This window comes from Marmota marmota, unplaced genomic scaffold, assembly GCF_001458135.2.
Source record: "Marmota marmota marmota unplaced genomic scaffold, marMar, whole genome shotgun sequence".
In the NCBI taxonomy this organism is placed as follows: domain Eukaryota; kingdom Metazoa; phylum Chordata; class Mammalia; order Rodentia; family Sciuridae; genus Marmota; species Marmota marmota.
Window position 1 is genome coordinate 3,691,555 of NW_026000103.1, and position 14,457 is coordinate 3,706,011.

General features: G+C 33.3%; 1 protein-coding gene across 1 annotated transcript in view; it reads right to left on the minus strand.

The window, feature by feature from the left end:
• Positions 1-14,457, minus strand: part of Cntln (centlein) — a 311,560-nt gene that overhangs the window by 191,506 nt on the left and 105,597 nt on the right. The window contains exon 8 of the mRNA XM_048783891.1: positions 1,535-1,729. Within this exon, the coding sequence (XP_048639848.1) occupies positions 1,535-1,729 (195 nt within the window). The remainder of the gene's footprint in view (positions 1-1,534; positions 1,730-14,457) is intronic.

The window sequence follows — 14,457 nt, forward strand, 5'->3', positions numbered from 1 at the left end:
TAGAGTGCTTGCCTGGCACATGTGAGGCCCTGGGTTCAATCCTCAGCACTACATAAAAATAAATAAATAAAATAAAGGCTTAAAAAAAGATATTATTGCTTCATTCTTACTTAAAAAAAACTTTTAAAAAAAAGAATCAAAGTACCAGGGTAAGGAAGGAAATACAAATAGATATCAGTCATTAGTAATGTTCTAGTCTTTGGATGAGTTAGTAGGACAAGAGAATTTATTATAATACACAAGCAAACAATGCAACTAAATTAAATTAAGTAGGTCTACACATATAACATAATAATGTGTCATGATGCAAATTTTATGATCAACCCAATTCAATGCACTAGCTGTTAAAAAAATAAAAACTGTAATACAATACAGTGCAAATTTTAAAACTGCTGTATTAAGGTTAAGTTATTAGCAAGAGAAAATGTGCTAGGTTCAACAATTAGATATTTTTTAAAAATCATTAAATACTCACCCAATTTCCTATTTCTGTTAATTGCATTTTTATTTTTAAATAAATAAATCATAAAATTTAAAGAATTGCTGTAAGTACCTTAAACACACAAATAAATTCACAGAAATAAAGTATTTTTAAAAAGATATTTAACTTGAAAGTTAACCTGGAGATAATATAAAAGAGGTACTAATGAACATTTTCTGTATGTCAAATCCTGTACTTAATATGAACTATATCATTAACCCTCACAAAATTCTATGACATAGATACCACTAATATCAACGCTTTATTTATGAGGAAACTTTGGTTAAAGTGGTAATAAATTTCTTGATTTACCATAGAAAATAATCAGAATGGTCAAATGATTTGTCCAAAATCAAAAGTAAATATACTGGAAGAATCAAGACCAATACATATTGACCACTGTGTACAAGGCATTATGGCAAGTACTTTATGAGATGTGCTGTTAGATACTCTCTATTCAATTATCTCCTTCAGTTATATGTATTAAAATAGAAATGACCTATTTATTTGCTCTTCAATAATCAAAATAATTCACATAATATCTACATACTTGTCCCTCCATATCCATAATACAATGGTTCCAGGACACCCTTTAAATATCAAAATCTGCAGATTCTTATATTTGCATAAAACCTGTGTACTTTAAATCATCTCTTATTTATAAGACCTAATATAACATAATCCCTATGAAAATATTTATATACAATATTTTAAGGCATAATCATAATAAAAAAGTCTGTTCATGTTTAGTACACTTGAAAATTTTTCAATTGTATTTTATTCTTATTAGTTTAATTCATGGATGTGGAACTTGCAGATACTCGGTGGAGGGTTGACTGCTTGATATAGTCTCTATTTCTATATACATTTCTACAAGAATCTCTAATGTATACAACATTCATGTCCACAAAGACTAAAGACAATAGTAAAACAAAAAAATTCCACTACTAATATCCCACTATATGCAAATTTATTTAAATTTTGTATTAAAGTTGTAAGAGATAATTTAATATAGTATTATACTGGCTAATATTTTTATAATATGTCTCTCACCTGTGCTGAGTGGTCTGAATTATTTTCTTGAAGTGAAGAATATGGTGCTCCTTGTGATTCCTGAAGTTTTTTTTTTAATTTTGCATTTTCTTGTTCTTTTTGAAATAGTTGATCCTGAAGATTAACGACACTTTGACGGAGCATAGATTCATTTGATTTTGTGGTTTCAAAACAAATGTGTAACTCACTGTAGAGCTGTTTAAAAACATTCAGATTATATTAATAATCATAAACTAGATTAATGCCTGTAGATATATGTGCCTTTATATATACATACAAACATATATTGACAACATAAGACATAGTACTTGTTCTCAGGTTATTTTAAGTCTAAAAGAGAAACAAGACTAAAACATAAGGAAAAGTAAATAGTCAAATATCAATATAAAACTGTAATGTTGAAAAGGTCATAAGTATTATTGGTCAGTTTAATAAAGAAAAAATTATAAACTTCTAAAGAATTTGAAAATATTTTAAGCTTGGTATATTACTCTCATAGGATTTCATGAAAAAGAAAAGTCTTGAACTAAGCAATTACAGTTTCATTGGGCTGAACTGTAAACAAAAAAGCCATTCTAAGAATGGTAGAAATGTGAAAAATTATGTGCTAAAAACAATACAAAGGAGCATAAAGTATATCAGCCTAATTGAATATAATATATACATTTGAAAGAAAAAAAGAAAAAACAAAGAATATTTCATTGAGAATTCACTGACTGATGTATTCTCATTTAATATACATTAGTGTCTACTTCTAAGGTGAGGCAGAAGGAATAAGAGACATAAAGACCTCTCCACCACACTATGCATTTGCACTCCTTTTTAGAAGTTGCCCTTGTCTTTATCTGATATGATTAATTTGTCCTTAGACACAAGGACAAATTATTTTGCACTGAATATCTATCCTTCCAAGAAGCAGGTGAAAAAGGACAGAGAAAGACACTAACAAATGATTTAGGCCTGCCCACATCTAGGAATTGGAACAAATTCTCATTCCTTAGTCCTTATTCCAAATAAACATCTCCTACTTGCCTGTTTTCTTTGATGGGTGACTGGACTTTACATATTTAATATCAATAAGACTAGTAAGTTGCAGACATAAGAGTACAAGAAGCAAAGACAGTCTTCCAGCATTTTTAATTTTAGGACCCAGTCCAACAGAAACTTAGCCAAAACATCTTCAAACAAGATTTGTCTATTTTTATTTCTGAAGTGTTTTCTGATGACAAGGCCTCAGGATAATAAAATGCTTATTTTTCTAGGAGATATTGCAAGGAGACATAAGTTTAGATATTCCAGTGCCCTGGATACTACATTCTTCTCATTTCATTAATAACAATAGAGTTAAAAAAAAAGTTCTGAAGTAAGTAAATTAGGTAATAGATTCATTCACCTGTTCTGACTCAGGCATTATAAGTAACTTTTTCTCTATTAGCAATCAGAATACATTATAACAGTTTTCAGAGAAACTCTTTTGCCTAAAACTTTCATCTAAATAGACAAAAATGCTAGAATTTTATCACAATTTTTGTAAGATTCTTCCCTATAAAAATATAATCATATGTTCTACTATATATCTTACAGGTATGATTCATTAAAATCTATAATTAACATTTATTATGTTTATTATTCTTTATGCTATTTTCTCTTGACAAAATTAAAGTGAAAAAGAGAATCTCCAGATTATGGAAAACAAGTTAATATCAGATTAGAGCTCCCAAACTCCAAGTCCTTAAATTTTCAGGGGTTTGTACTAAAGTAAACTTGCTCCCATATTTTAATGTGCATTGGGAAAGCAAAATGATATTTTTATTACTTAAATAATTTTGAAAACATATATGCTCTCTCATCCAAGGACACTAACTTATTCAACAAATTTTCTATATTTACTAATTATACTACTTTCAACATTTAGTCAGATAATAAATTCTTCAAGTGAAAAGTATATTTATACAAGAAGATAAAAAGAAGAAAACTATAACCTGAAGTTTAAGCAAAAAGTATGCATGGGTTAACTCCTTTTTTCCTTAAACTGATATTGGATTATTTAATGTAATTACCATTAAAGAGAGAAAAGTTATAAAATACATAGTTAGAACCTGAAACATGTTAGATAATCTGAAAATCACAAATGCAGATATAATTCATATTAATATTTAAATCACATGTATGTATTTTAATGATGTAAAAGATTAAAGTGTTTACTATTATAAGCTGGAAATGGTGGCACACACCTATAATCCCAGCTATTTAGAAGGCTTAGGCAAGAGGATTTCAAGTTCAAGGCCAGACTTAGTAAAACACTATCTCAAAATAAAACAAATAAAAGACTGAGGGTATAGCTCAGTGGTAGAATTTCCCTGGATTCAATTCCCAGTACCTCCAACAACCAACATTATATAAATATCTACATGCTTAGAGCAAGACAACATAATAGTTTACTTTTAATTATCTTGATCAGTGTTTCTGTTCTTAGAATGGCCCTCCATATATATGGTAAGTAGATACAGGTGTGAAACTATAGATTTGTTAAGGAGACATCTGCAAAAATGCGATTTACTTCTTTCCTATTCTCAAAAACCATTTTAGTTTTCTCACCCTTGTTCCCCTATTCATGTTCCTCATCCTACCACTATGAACAACTGTTTCTAAACTCTGCAGATAATAAAATGAATATTATGTTATAAATCTACTTTAAAAGTAAGAGAAACAAGAGGAAATGGAAGTGTGGATGGGAAAAAAACAACATGGCACCATCAGTATGGATGTGCACATGCCACAACTCTGTTATAACACTGTTGCAACTCTTCACTATAGAAGTAGAATGTCCAATCAGAATGAGTATTACCTTTCAAGTGAGACAGTTGGCAAGAAAAAGAGGAACTAACAAAAGGTATATAAGGCAACGCTTCCTGCATTCAGGGCTTAGCCTATGGATAACAATCCACTGGGCCAGTGGTGGCACTAATAAATGCTGCTTCCTGCTGAATGCCCCAGTGCCCTGTCTCTCTGTATGAGAATCCCATAACAGAAGGGCAAATGATAAAATGAGAAGGGTGAAAAGTTGAGAGAAAAAGAGCAGAGGAAACAGAAATTTCAGTAAAAACCATAAATTAAGAAAATATAACCATTGGTTCTTTGAAAATATAAACAATATTGATAAACTCTTAATAAAACTAACCAAAGGAAAGAGAGAAGATCCAAATAAAGACAATTAGAGATGTACAAGGAAATATCATCACAGATACTTCTGAAATCCAGAGGATCAAAAATAGGAACTATTCAAAATAGAAACTATTTTGAAAATGTTTACTCTAATAAACTGGAAAAATCTAGAATACATTAACAAATTTCTAGACACATATTTCCTGCCCAAATTGAAACATGAGGATATAAAAAATCCAAACTCAAATAATGAAATTAAAACAACAATTAAAGGCTGGGACTGTGATTTAGTGGTAGAGCACCTGCCTTACATGTGTGAGGCACTGGGTTTGATCCACAGCACCACATAAAAACAAATAAATAAATAAATAAATATTGTGTCCATCTACAGCAAAAAAAAAATATTTTTTAAAAAAACCAGCAATTAAAAGCCTTCCAACAAAGTAAAACCCAGTACTAGATGGATTCTCAGCTAAGTTTTACCACACCTTTAAAGAACTAACACCAGTTTTCCTCAAATTATTACAGTAAATTGAAAGGAAAGGAACCCCCCCTTAAGTACATTCCATGAAGACAATATAACACTGATACCAAAACAACAAAGCAATATCCCTGATGAGTACAGATGCAAAAATATTTAATAAAATATTAGCAAACCACATTCAAAAACACATCAAGAATACAATACAACATGATCAAGGGGGTTTCATCTCAGGGATACAGGTTGTTTCAACATATTACAATCAATAAGAGTAATAATTCACCACTTAAATAGAATTAAGGGCATGTTTTAGTCAGTTGTGGGTTTTGTTTGTTTGTTTGTTTTTGTTGCTGTGACCAAAAGACCAAACCAGAACAATTTTAAGAAGGAAAAATGTATTTGATGCTCACGGTTTAAACAGTCTCAGTGCAAAAATAGACAACTGTATTCCTTTGAGCCTGAGGTGAGGTAGAACATCATGATAAAAATGTGAGGCAGACAAAATCAGCTGGGAACAGGTACCAGGAAGCAAAGAAACAGCTCTGCTCATTAAGAACAAAATAGTAACCCCAGAGGCATACCACAAGGAATCCACCTCCTTGAGTCACACACTATGTGCTACAGCTATCAACAAATTAATCCCTATCAGGGGATTAATGTACTGATTATGTTAAACCTCTTATAACCCAAACATTTCATCTTTAAACTCTCTTCCATGGTCTCACACATGAGCTTTTGGTAGACACCTAATATCTAAACCGTAAGAGGACAATATCATACAATCAACTCAATAGATGCAGAAAATGTATTTGATGAAATCCAGCACCCATTCATGTTTAAAACACTTGAGGAATTAGGAATAGAAGGAATTTACCTCAACAGTATAAAGTATATATATGAAAAAATTAAAGGCAAACTAGTAATAAATGAAGAAAAAATTAAAGCATTTCCTCTAAAATCAGGAACAAGACAAGGATGTCCATTCTCACCACTCTTATTCAATATAGTCCTTCAAACTCTAGCCAGAGAAATCAAAAAAGAAAATTAAAGAGATACAAATAGGAAAAGAAAAAATCAAATTATCTATTTGCTAATGACATGATCCTATATGGTGAAGACCCAAAAATACTACACCAGAAGACTTCTAGAGCTGATAAATTCAGCAAAGTAGCAAATACAAAATCAACATTCATAAATCAGTAGATTTCCTATACTCCAAGAGTGACTTTGCTGAGAAAGAAAGCAATAAAATCACTCTATCTATAATAACCATAAAAAATAAAATACTTGGGAATTAATCTAACCAGGGAGATAAAAGAGTTCTACAATGAAAATTAAAGAACACAGAAAAAAGAAGTTAAAGAAGACTTTAGAAGATAGAAAAACATCCCATGTTCTTAGATAGACAGCATTAATATTGCCAAAATGGCCATATTACCACAAGTGGTACAGAGATTCAAGGCAATCTCCATCAAAATACCAATGACGTTCATCACAGAATTAGAAAAAAACAATTCTTAAATTTGGAATAATAGGAGACTCAGAAAAGAAATCCTGAGCAAGAAAAGCAAAGCAGGAAACATCACAATACCTGATCTGAACTTATACAACAGAAATATAGTTTAAAAAAAAAAAAGCATGGCATTGGCATCAAAATAGACATGAAGACCAATGAGACAGAAGACACATAGACAAACCTACATATTTCAAACCATCTGACACTTCACAAGGTATCAAAATATAGGTTGAAGGAAAGATAGCCTTTTTAGCTAATGATGTTGCAAAAACTGGATATCCATATGCAGAAAAATGAAACTAGATCACCATATCTCATCTTGCACAAAAGTCAAATAACACTGGATCAAAAACTTAGGGATGGGCTGGGGATGTGGCTCAAGCGGTAGCGCGCTCGCCTGGCATGCATGCGGCCCGGGTTCGATCCTCAGCACCACATACAAAGATGTTGTGTCAGCCGAAAACTAAAAAATAAACATTAAAAATATTCTCTCTCACTCTCTCTTTTAAAAAAAAAAACTTAGGGATTATACTAGAAACTTTACAAATGATAGAAGAAAACAGAGTCAACACCCCAATGTATTGGAACAGACACTGTCAAAATACAACCAAGAATCAATAAGTGGGATATCATCAAACGAAAAAGGTTCCCTAGAGGAGCAAAGGAAACAATAACCACCATGAACAGAAAGCTTACAGAATAGGAGAAATTCTTTGCCAGATTCTCTGACAGGGTACTAATATACAGAATACAAAAGGAATTTTAAAAAGTCAATACCAGAAAAACAAATAACTCAATCAATAAATAGGTTGGGGAACTAAGCAAATGTTTCTCATAAGAAAAAAACACAAATGGCCACCAAACATGAAAAAGCAATTAGGGAAACAAATTGAAATAGTTAAAATAGCAATTATTTTTTTAATTAAACCCAAAGACCTTATTCAGAACTACTGCAATAAGGAGAGAGATTGAATTCATTTCCATTCAATCAAAAGAAAAAAAAGTTTTATGCACTAGAATGAGGTAGTAGCAAAGATCTGGAGGACATTGGAGGAAGATTAATCAATGTGATTATGTTAACAAACCCATGTTCAGCTGCTCACTGTAGAACCAACCATTTAAGTTGAAAGACATCAAGTCCTGTCAAGGAAGACAATTTTGTTGGAAAAGGGGTCTAGACAAAAAGATGGGGAACTTTTGTTATAAAGCCTATTCTGTCTGGAAAGCAAGTTATGGGCACTTTATCATTATTTATTGGTGGGTGATAGGTTAAAATAGCAATTATTAAGAATATAAGTAATAACAAATGCTGGTGAGGATGTGAGGGAAAATGGTACACTCACACATTGTCAATGGGACCATAAATTATCACAAACACTCTGGAAAACAGTATGGAGATTCCTTAAAAAACTAGGAATGAGACGGGCATGGTGGTGCACACCTGTAATCCCAGCTACTTGCAAGGTTGAGGTAGAGTTGATTAAGAGTTCAAAGCCCTTCTCAACAACCAAATGAGGCACCAAGCAACTCAGCGAGACCCTGTCTCTAAATAAAATATTTTAGAAAGGGCTGGGGATGTGGCTCAGTTGTTAAATTCCCCTGGGATCAATCCCCGATACAAAAAAAAAAAAAAAAAAAGTAAAAATAAAAAAGCCAGGCATAGTGGTGAACACCTGTAATCCCAGCAGCTCAGGAGGCTGAGATAGGAGGATCACAAATTCAAAGCAAGCCCCCGCAATGGCAAGGCACTAAGCATTTCAGTGAGACCCTGTCTCTAAATAAAATACAAAATAAGGCTGGGGATGTGGCTCAGTGGTTGAATAGCTCTAGGTTCAATTCCCAGTATCAAAAAAATAAAAGAAAGAAAGAAAGAACTGGAACCACCACATGACCCTTCTATCCCATTCCTCAGCACTTATCCAAAAGAAATAAAATCTGCAGTCTTCAGTAATACAGGAACATCGCTGTTTATAACAGCAAAACTCACAATAGCCAACATATAGAACCAGCTCAGGTACCTCTCAACAAATGAATGGATTAAGAAAACAAGCTATATACATAATGTAGTTTTACTCAGACATAAAGAAGAATGGATTATGGTGTTTGCCAGTAAATGAATAGAATTGGAAAACATCATGCTCAGTGAAATAAAACAGAATCAGAAAATCAAGGATCAAATATTTTCTCTAATTTGCAGAAGCTAGATAGAGGGAATGTCAGTGGAGTAGAAGGAGGGAGGAAGGTCAGCAAAGAGGAGGAAATGAGGAATCTGACAAAATTATGCTATGTGTATATATAAATATTCCACAGTGAATTCCACTTTTATGACTATCTATAAAACAGCAATTAATAATAAATATATAAATATCTAATTCTTGAAGAACTAAGCATAATAATAATTGAGAACAAAACTGTTAATATAATTTTTTGATTCAACTCACCTGAGCCTCACATCCAAACTCCAAATAAAATTTTGGAAATACTAAAATTAACCTATGTGAAAATATTTTAAAGTAATCAGTTTAGTCTCATTGCATAAATTACTAGACTATTCAAATGCACTGGGAAAACCCTAGATAAATATAAGAATAAAGACATTATGGTTTGGATATGAGTCATCCATTAAAAGCTCCTGTTAATCAAGGAGGTGAAATGATTATGGAAGTCATAACCTAATCACTGGATTAATTCATTTAATAGATTCATAATTTGAATGAATTACTGGGTGGTAAATGTAGGAAGGTGAAGCCTGGTTGAAGGAAGTAGGTCACTGGTAGTATGCCTTATGGATTTTTTATTTATCCCTGGATCTTCATGCTCTCTTCTGCTTCCCAGCTGCCTTGAGCTGATATCTTTCCTCCACCATGCCCTTCCACCATGATGTTCTGCCCCATCATGGGCCCAGAGCACTGGAGTCAGTTGACAATGAATTAATACCTCTGAAATCTTAAGCCAAAACAAACTTTTCCTCCTCTTAGTTGTTCCTATCAGGTCTTTTGGTCATAATGACCAAAAACAAAACAAACCAAAAAACTACATAACACAATACTTAAGAAAAATAATCTAGGATCAGAATGAAAAATTTGATGTAAATGAATAATGGAAGTCTAAACACACATGAAAATAATCACAGTGTATCATTCCCAAATATTAAAATACTGCACTCTATAACCAATACATTTTTGGGGCAATGGATGGGGAGAAGTTTAGTAAAAATCTGCAGAAGGTGAATGTTGTAGCCAAATTTAAAAAAAAAATCAAATTTATGCAATCAGAGAAAATAATAGAGTAATGATGGAGTCCCCTTTCACAGAATATATTAATACGGTATACTCTTTCACCAAAAAATAAATAAATAAACAAACACACAATGGATTCTTCATAATAACAATTCAGATATCAGGGTAAATTGTGTAACATTAAAGGTTATTTAATATTGAAAGAATGTTGATGAGAATTCCACATGCAACTTGTAGAATTTGTTTAACTGAATCCTTTCAGGATAAGATCATATTATTACAGGTAAAAATAAACTTATATTGTGGGCCTTAAAATAAAGTTTAAATTTATGGATTCTGAACTCAATATTAATGAGACTTAAATTCTACAAAGGTAGTTGTTTGAATTTAAACAATAGTCTAACCCTCAGATATCTGATTTATAAAACAAAGATAGTAATTATTATAACAATAAATAATAATGGTTTCACAAAGGGTTAGTGTGACATGCAAATAAAGAAACAAAAGCTTAACTGCAAAGACATGATAAACAATAAAATAAATAAGAGTTCACTGTTACAACTAAATGGTTACTTAAGGTGGCTTGCCTTTTTACCTCAGTTTACATGATATTGTTGTTGTGGTTTAGATTTGAAGTGTCCTCAAAAAGCTCATGTGTTAGATAATGCAAGAAAGTTTAAATGTGAAATGATTGGGTTATGAAAGCCCTAACAATCAATTCATTAATCCACTTCAAGGGATTAAATGGGTGGTAACTCTAGGCAGGTAGAATATAGCTAGGTGGGTCACCGGGCGAGTGCCTTTGGGATATATATTTTGGCCCTGGTGAGAAGAGCTCTCTTTTCTACTTTCATGTCCTGAGTTGCTTTGCTCTGCCACAACCTTCTGCTTTGATGTTCTGCCTCTCCTGTGGCCCAGAGCAATGGAATTGGACATCTATAGACTGAGACCTCTGAAACCATTAATCCCAAACTTACTGCTCTATGTTGTTTTTCTAGGTCTTCTGGTCAAAGCAGGAAAAAAAAAAAAAAAAAACAACTGTTCTGAAAAGATGCATGTAAATGGAAAGACAGGTTTTCTCTGGCTTATAGTACATTTTTTACACTATTTATTTTATATACGGTTGTGATCTAGATGGAAGGTTTCCTCACTTGTTAGCTTCTTCATTGCTATGACAAAACACCTGAGAAAATCAAATTTTACACAGGAAATTTTATTTTGGCTCACAGTTTCAAAACTTTCAGTCCATGGCTGCTTGGCCCATTTGCTTATGGGCCTATGGTTGTGAGGGTGTACATCATGATGGAAGTCTGTAGTAAAAGAAACCTGTTCAGCTCAGACCAGTGGGAAAGCAAAGTGAGAGGAAGGGGTTAGGGTTCAAATAACCATGGTATCCTCTTTCAATATCTTCTAAAGGTTCTACCACGTACAAATATTGCCACAGGCTGACAACCAAGCCTTTATTATATGAGCCTTTATACCATTCTTTCCCTGGGACACAAAAGCTCATGCCAATCTCAGAATGCAAAATGCATTCTGTCCATCTCCACTAGTCCCTAGAGTCTTAACACTGCCAGCACTGAAGAAAAGTCCAAGTACAAAGTCTCCTCTGAAACTCAAGGCAAACTCATCTGTCAGTCCCCATAAAAATCAAAAAGAAAGTTACATATTTCCAATACACAATGGTGGGAAAGACACAGGGTAACATGTGTATTCCAAACATTAGGAAAAGGGTTATAGAAAGAATGGGGAAGGATCAAACTAAGACTAAAACCCAGGAGGCAAACATTAAATCCCATTGTCTCATATCTGCATCTAGGTCACATAGTGGCATGATATGATCCTATTATCTTGTCAGCTGCAGCCCACATGGCCACGGTCTTGGACTGTTTCGGTTTGGTGCCTGCAGCTTCCCTCAAAGGGCGTTCCACATGCTTGGCATCTCTAATTGTCTTGGGTCTCCACTGCAGCTCTAGCTTCACTCTCACAGCTTTACACACTGCCCTGTCAGGGACTGCTTGCAAGAACTCTGACCCTACCATATACTTCCTGATTTCTGTATGCTGTTCTTTGAAATCTTGGTGAAAGACTCCATGACCCTATAACTCTTGCTTTCTAAATACCTGCTCAAACTAACATCGTGGGAATAATGCCTCCATTTGCCACCAGCAACAGGTGTTAGTCAAGCCTACTTGAACCAGGGTTGTAATGCTTTGCCTCTGTATGACTTTATGGCTGAACATGGGGAAACAACACCCAGGGAAACAATTGCCTAGGTGACCCTATACAAACAGGATGCCCAGGGCCACCTTCTCAAATGAAAGACCTTTAAAAGGAATTTATACCTTTACACACTTGGGTCTTCAATTGGTGGGTTCTTGCTGATTCCTGAGATGCCCTTAAGGCATTTTTGTTATTGTACTGATGCAAAATACTTGGCTTCATTTTAATGGGTATTAATCTCTATACTCACTTGGCCATAACTGTAAATGCACTTCTTTTCTTGCCAAACTGCAAGTTTTTCCAAATTTTTTCAGTCTTATTTTGCTCCCAATTTTCATTGTATACTTAGCTAAAAGCAGCCAGTAATAACTATGCTGCTGCATGAATGCTATGCCTCCTTGAAATTTCCTCTGCCACATAAATAAGTCTATCACCTTTAAACTCAGTCTCGCACAAAGTCTCAGGGCATAAACAAAATGTGGAAAAGTTATTTGCTAGAACATAAATGCACAGTCTGTATTCCATTTCCCAATAGAGTCCTCATATTCATCTGAACCTCATCAACATAGCCTTTAATGTCTTCACTTCTATCAGTATTCTGGTCTTGTAGCCTCCACCAGAGTCACCCATTAAGCTCCATTTACAGCACTCTAGGATTTTTCTAACACAGCTCTCCAAACTTTCCCAAACTCCTCCTGCAAACCTATTTCAAAAGATTCTGAACACTGCATATTGGTCACATCAAGGACCCCTCTTGTTAGTACCAAATATCTATATCAGTCAACTTTGTTGTTACATGATTAAAACACCTGGAAAAATCAACTTATTGAGGAAGAAAGATTTATTTTGGCTCACAGTTTCAAGGACTGCTTTCATGGATGCTTAGTCCAATTGCTTTTGGGCCATTGGCAAGGATACCACAGCATGGATAGAAGAATCCTGTCCACTTAATGATAGCCTGAAAGAAAACTGAGAGACAGAGGCTGAAGACCAAATATCTCCTTCAAGTGCATAACCCCAATAACCAAACTTCCTTCCACTAGGCCCCGTCTCCTAAAGGTGAAATCTCCTTCAGCTTCCACCTCCTTCCAATACTGCCACAGGAATCAACCAAGTCATATCACATCAGCCTTTGGGGGAAACTTCAATTTCTAATTCTAGCACTTAATTTTTCCTTCTTATTATACTATCCAGACCAATTTACCCACTCAGGTAAAAATTAAGTGAACAAGAATAATATTTAAATCCATATAGAAATATCCCTGTTAAGCTTTAAGACACTATAGGCATTTAGATAAGCATTTATGCTTTTAACATTGCATCACCCAAAGTGGGTTACCATACTATACAACTCCTTAAAACTGAATAATTTAATATTTACTGATCATGTGGCAAACAGGTTCCCTTCAAACTCCACAATCCCCTGAGCCTTTTTATTTAATAATTTAAACATTTTATTTTCATTTATGACCCAATTAAAAGTGAATTACACACTGTTAATATGATGTTACTAACTTCTTCATAAAAAGACCACTTTCCTGAGTGGGTGGGTTTGAGTGTGTGCATGTGTATATATATGTGTGTGTGTGTGTGTGTGTCTGCATCTGTGTCTATGTTTAAAACATTCTAATAATTACTGAGAGTCTGAACTAATAATAACAAAGAGATGTTTACTCCAAGTTCATTATAATAGTGAAAATTTTAAATTATAATTGATATTGTAAAATTGTTAAATAAATTATTATTTCCAAAATAATTATATGTCATAGCTTTTAATATAATATTTTGCTACTTTTTTATTGTTGTTGCAGTACTATGTAATGAACCCACTGTTGCTCTACCATTGAATATATCCCCATATCCCCAGAACGTTGTATTTTTGAGACAGAGACTTGCTAGGTTGCCCAGGCTGGCCTCAAACTGGCAATCCTCCTGTCTTAGCCACCCAAGTAGCTGGTATTATAGGCATGAACCATGTACTCAGCTAGTAGAAGACATTTTTAGTATGTTTACAGATACATTAAAATTTACTTGAAAGCTGAAAGTAAATATTCAAAGTGTTAATAATATTTGCCTTTGGGAAATGGAATTGTCAAAGATTCTGTTTTTATTAGTAACTACTTATATCTAAACTATCAAACAAAAAAGAATTGTAATGTCTCCTGACTGCAGGCAAAATTTATAAAGTATAAATAATTTAAAAAATTCTGAATTGAGTTAATTTGAGGATATTAATGCAAACATTATGAAAATTATGATTTACTATAAATAAATTAAAATAATATAGTGAGAACTACAA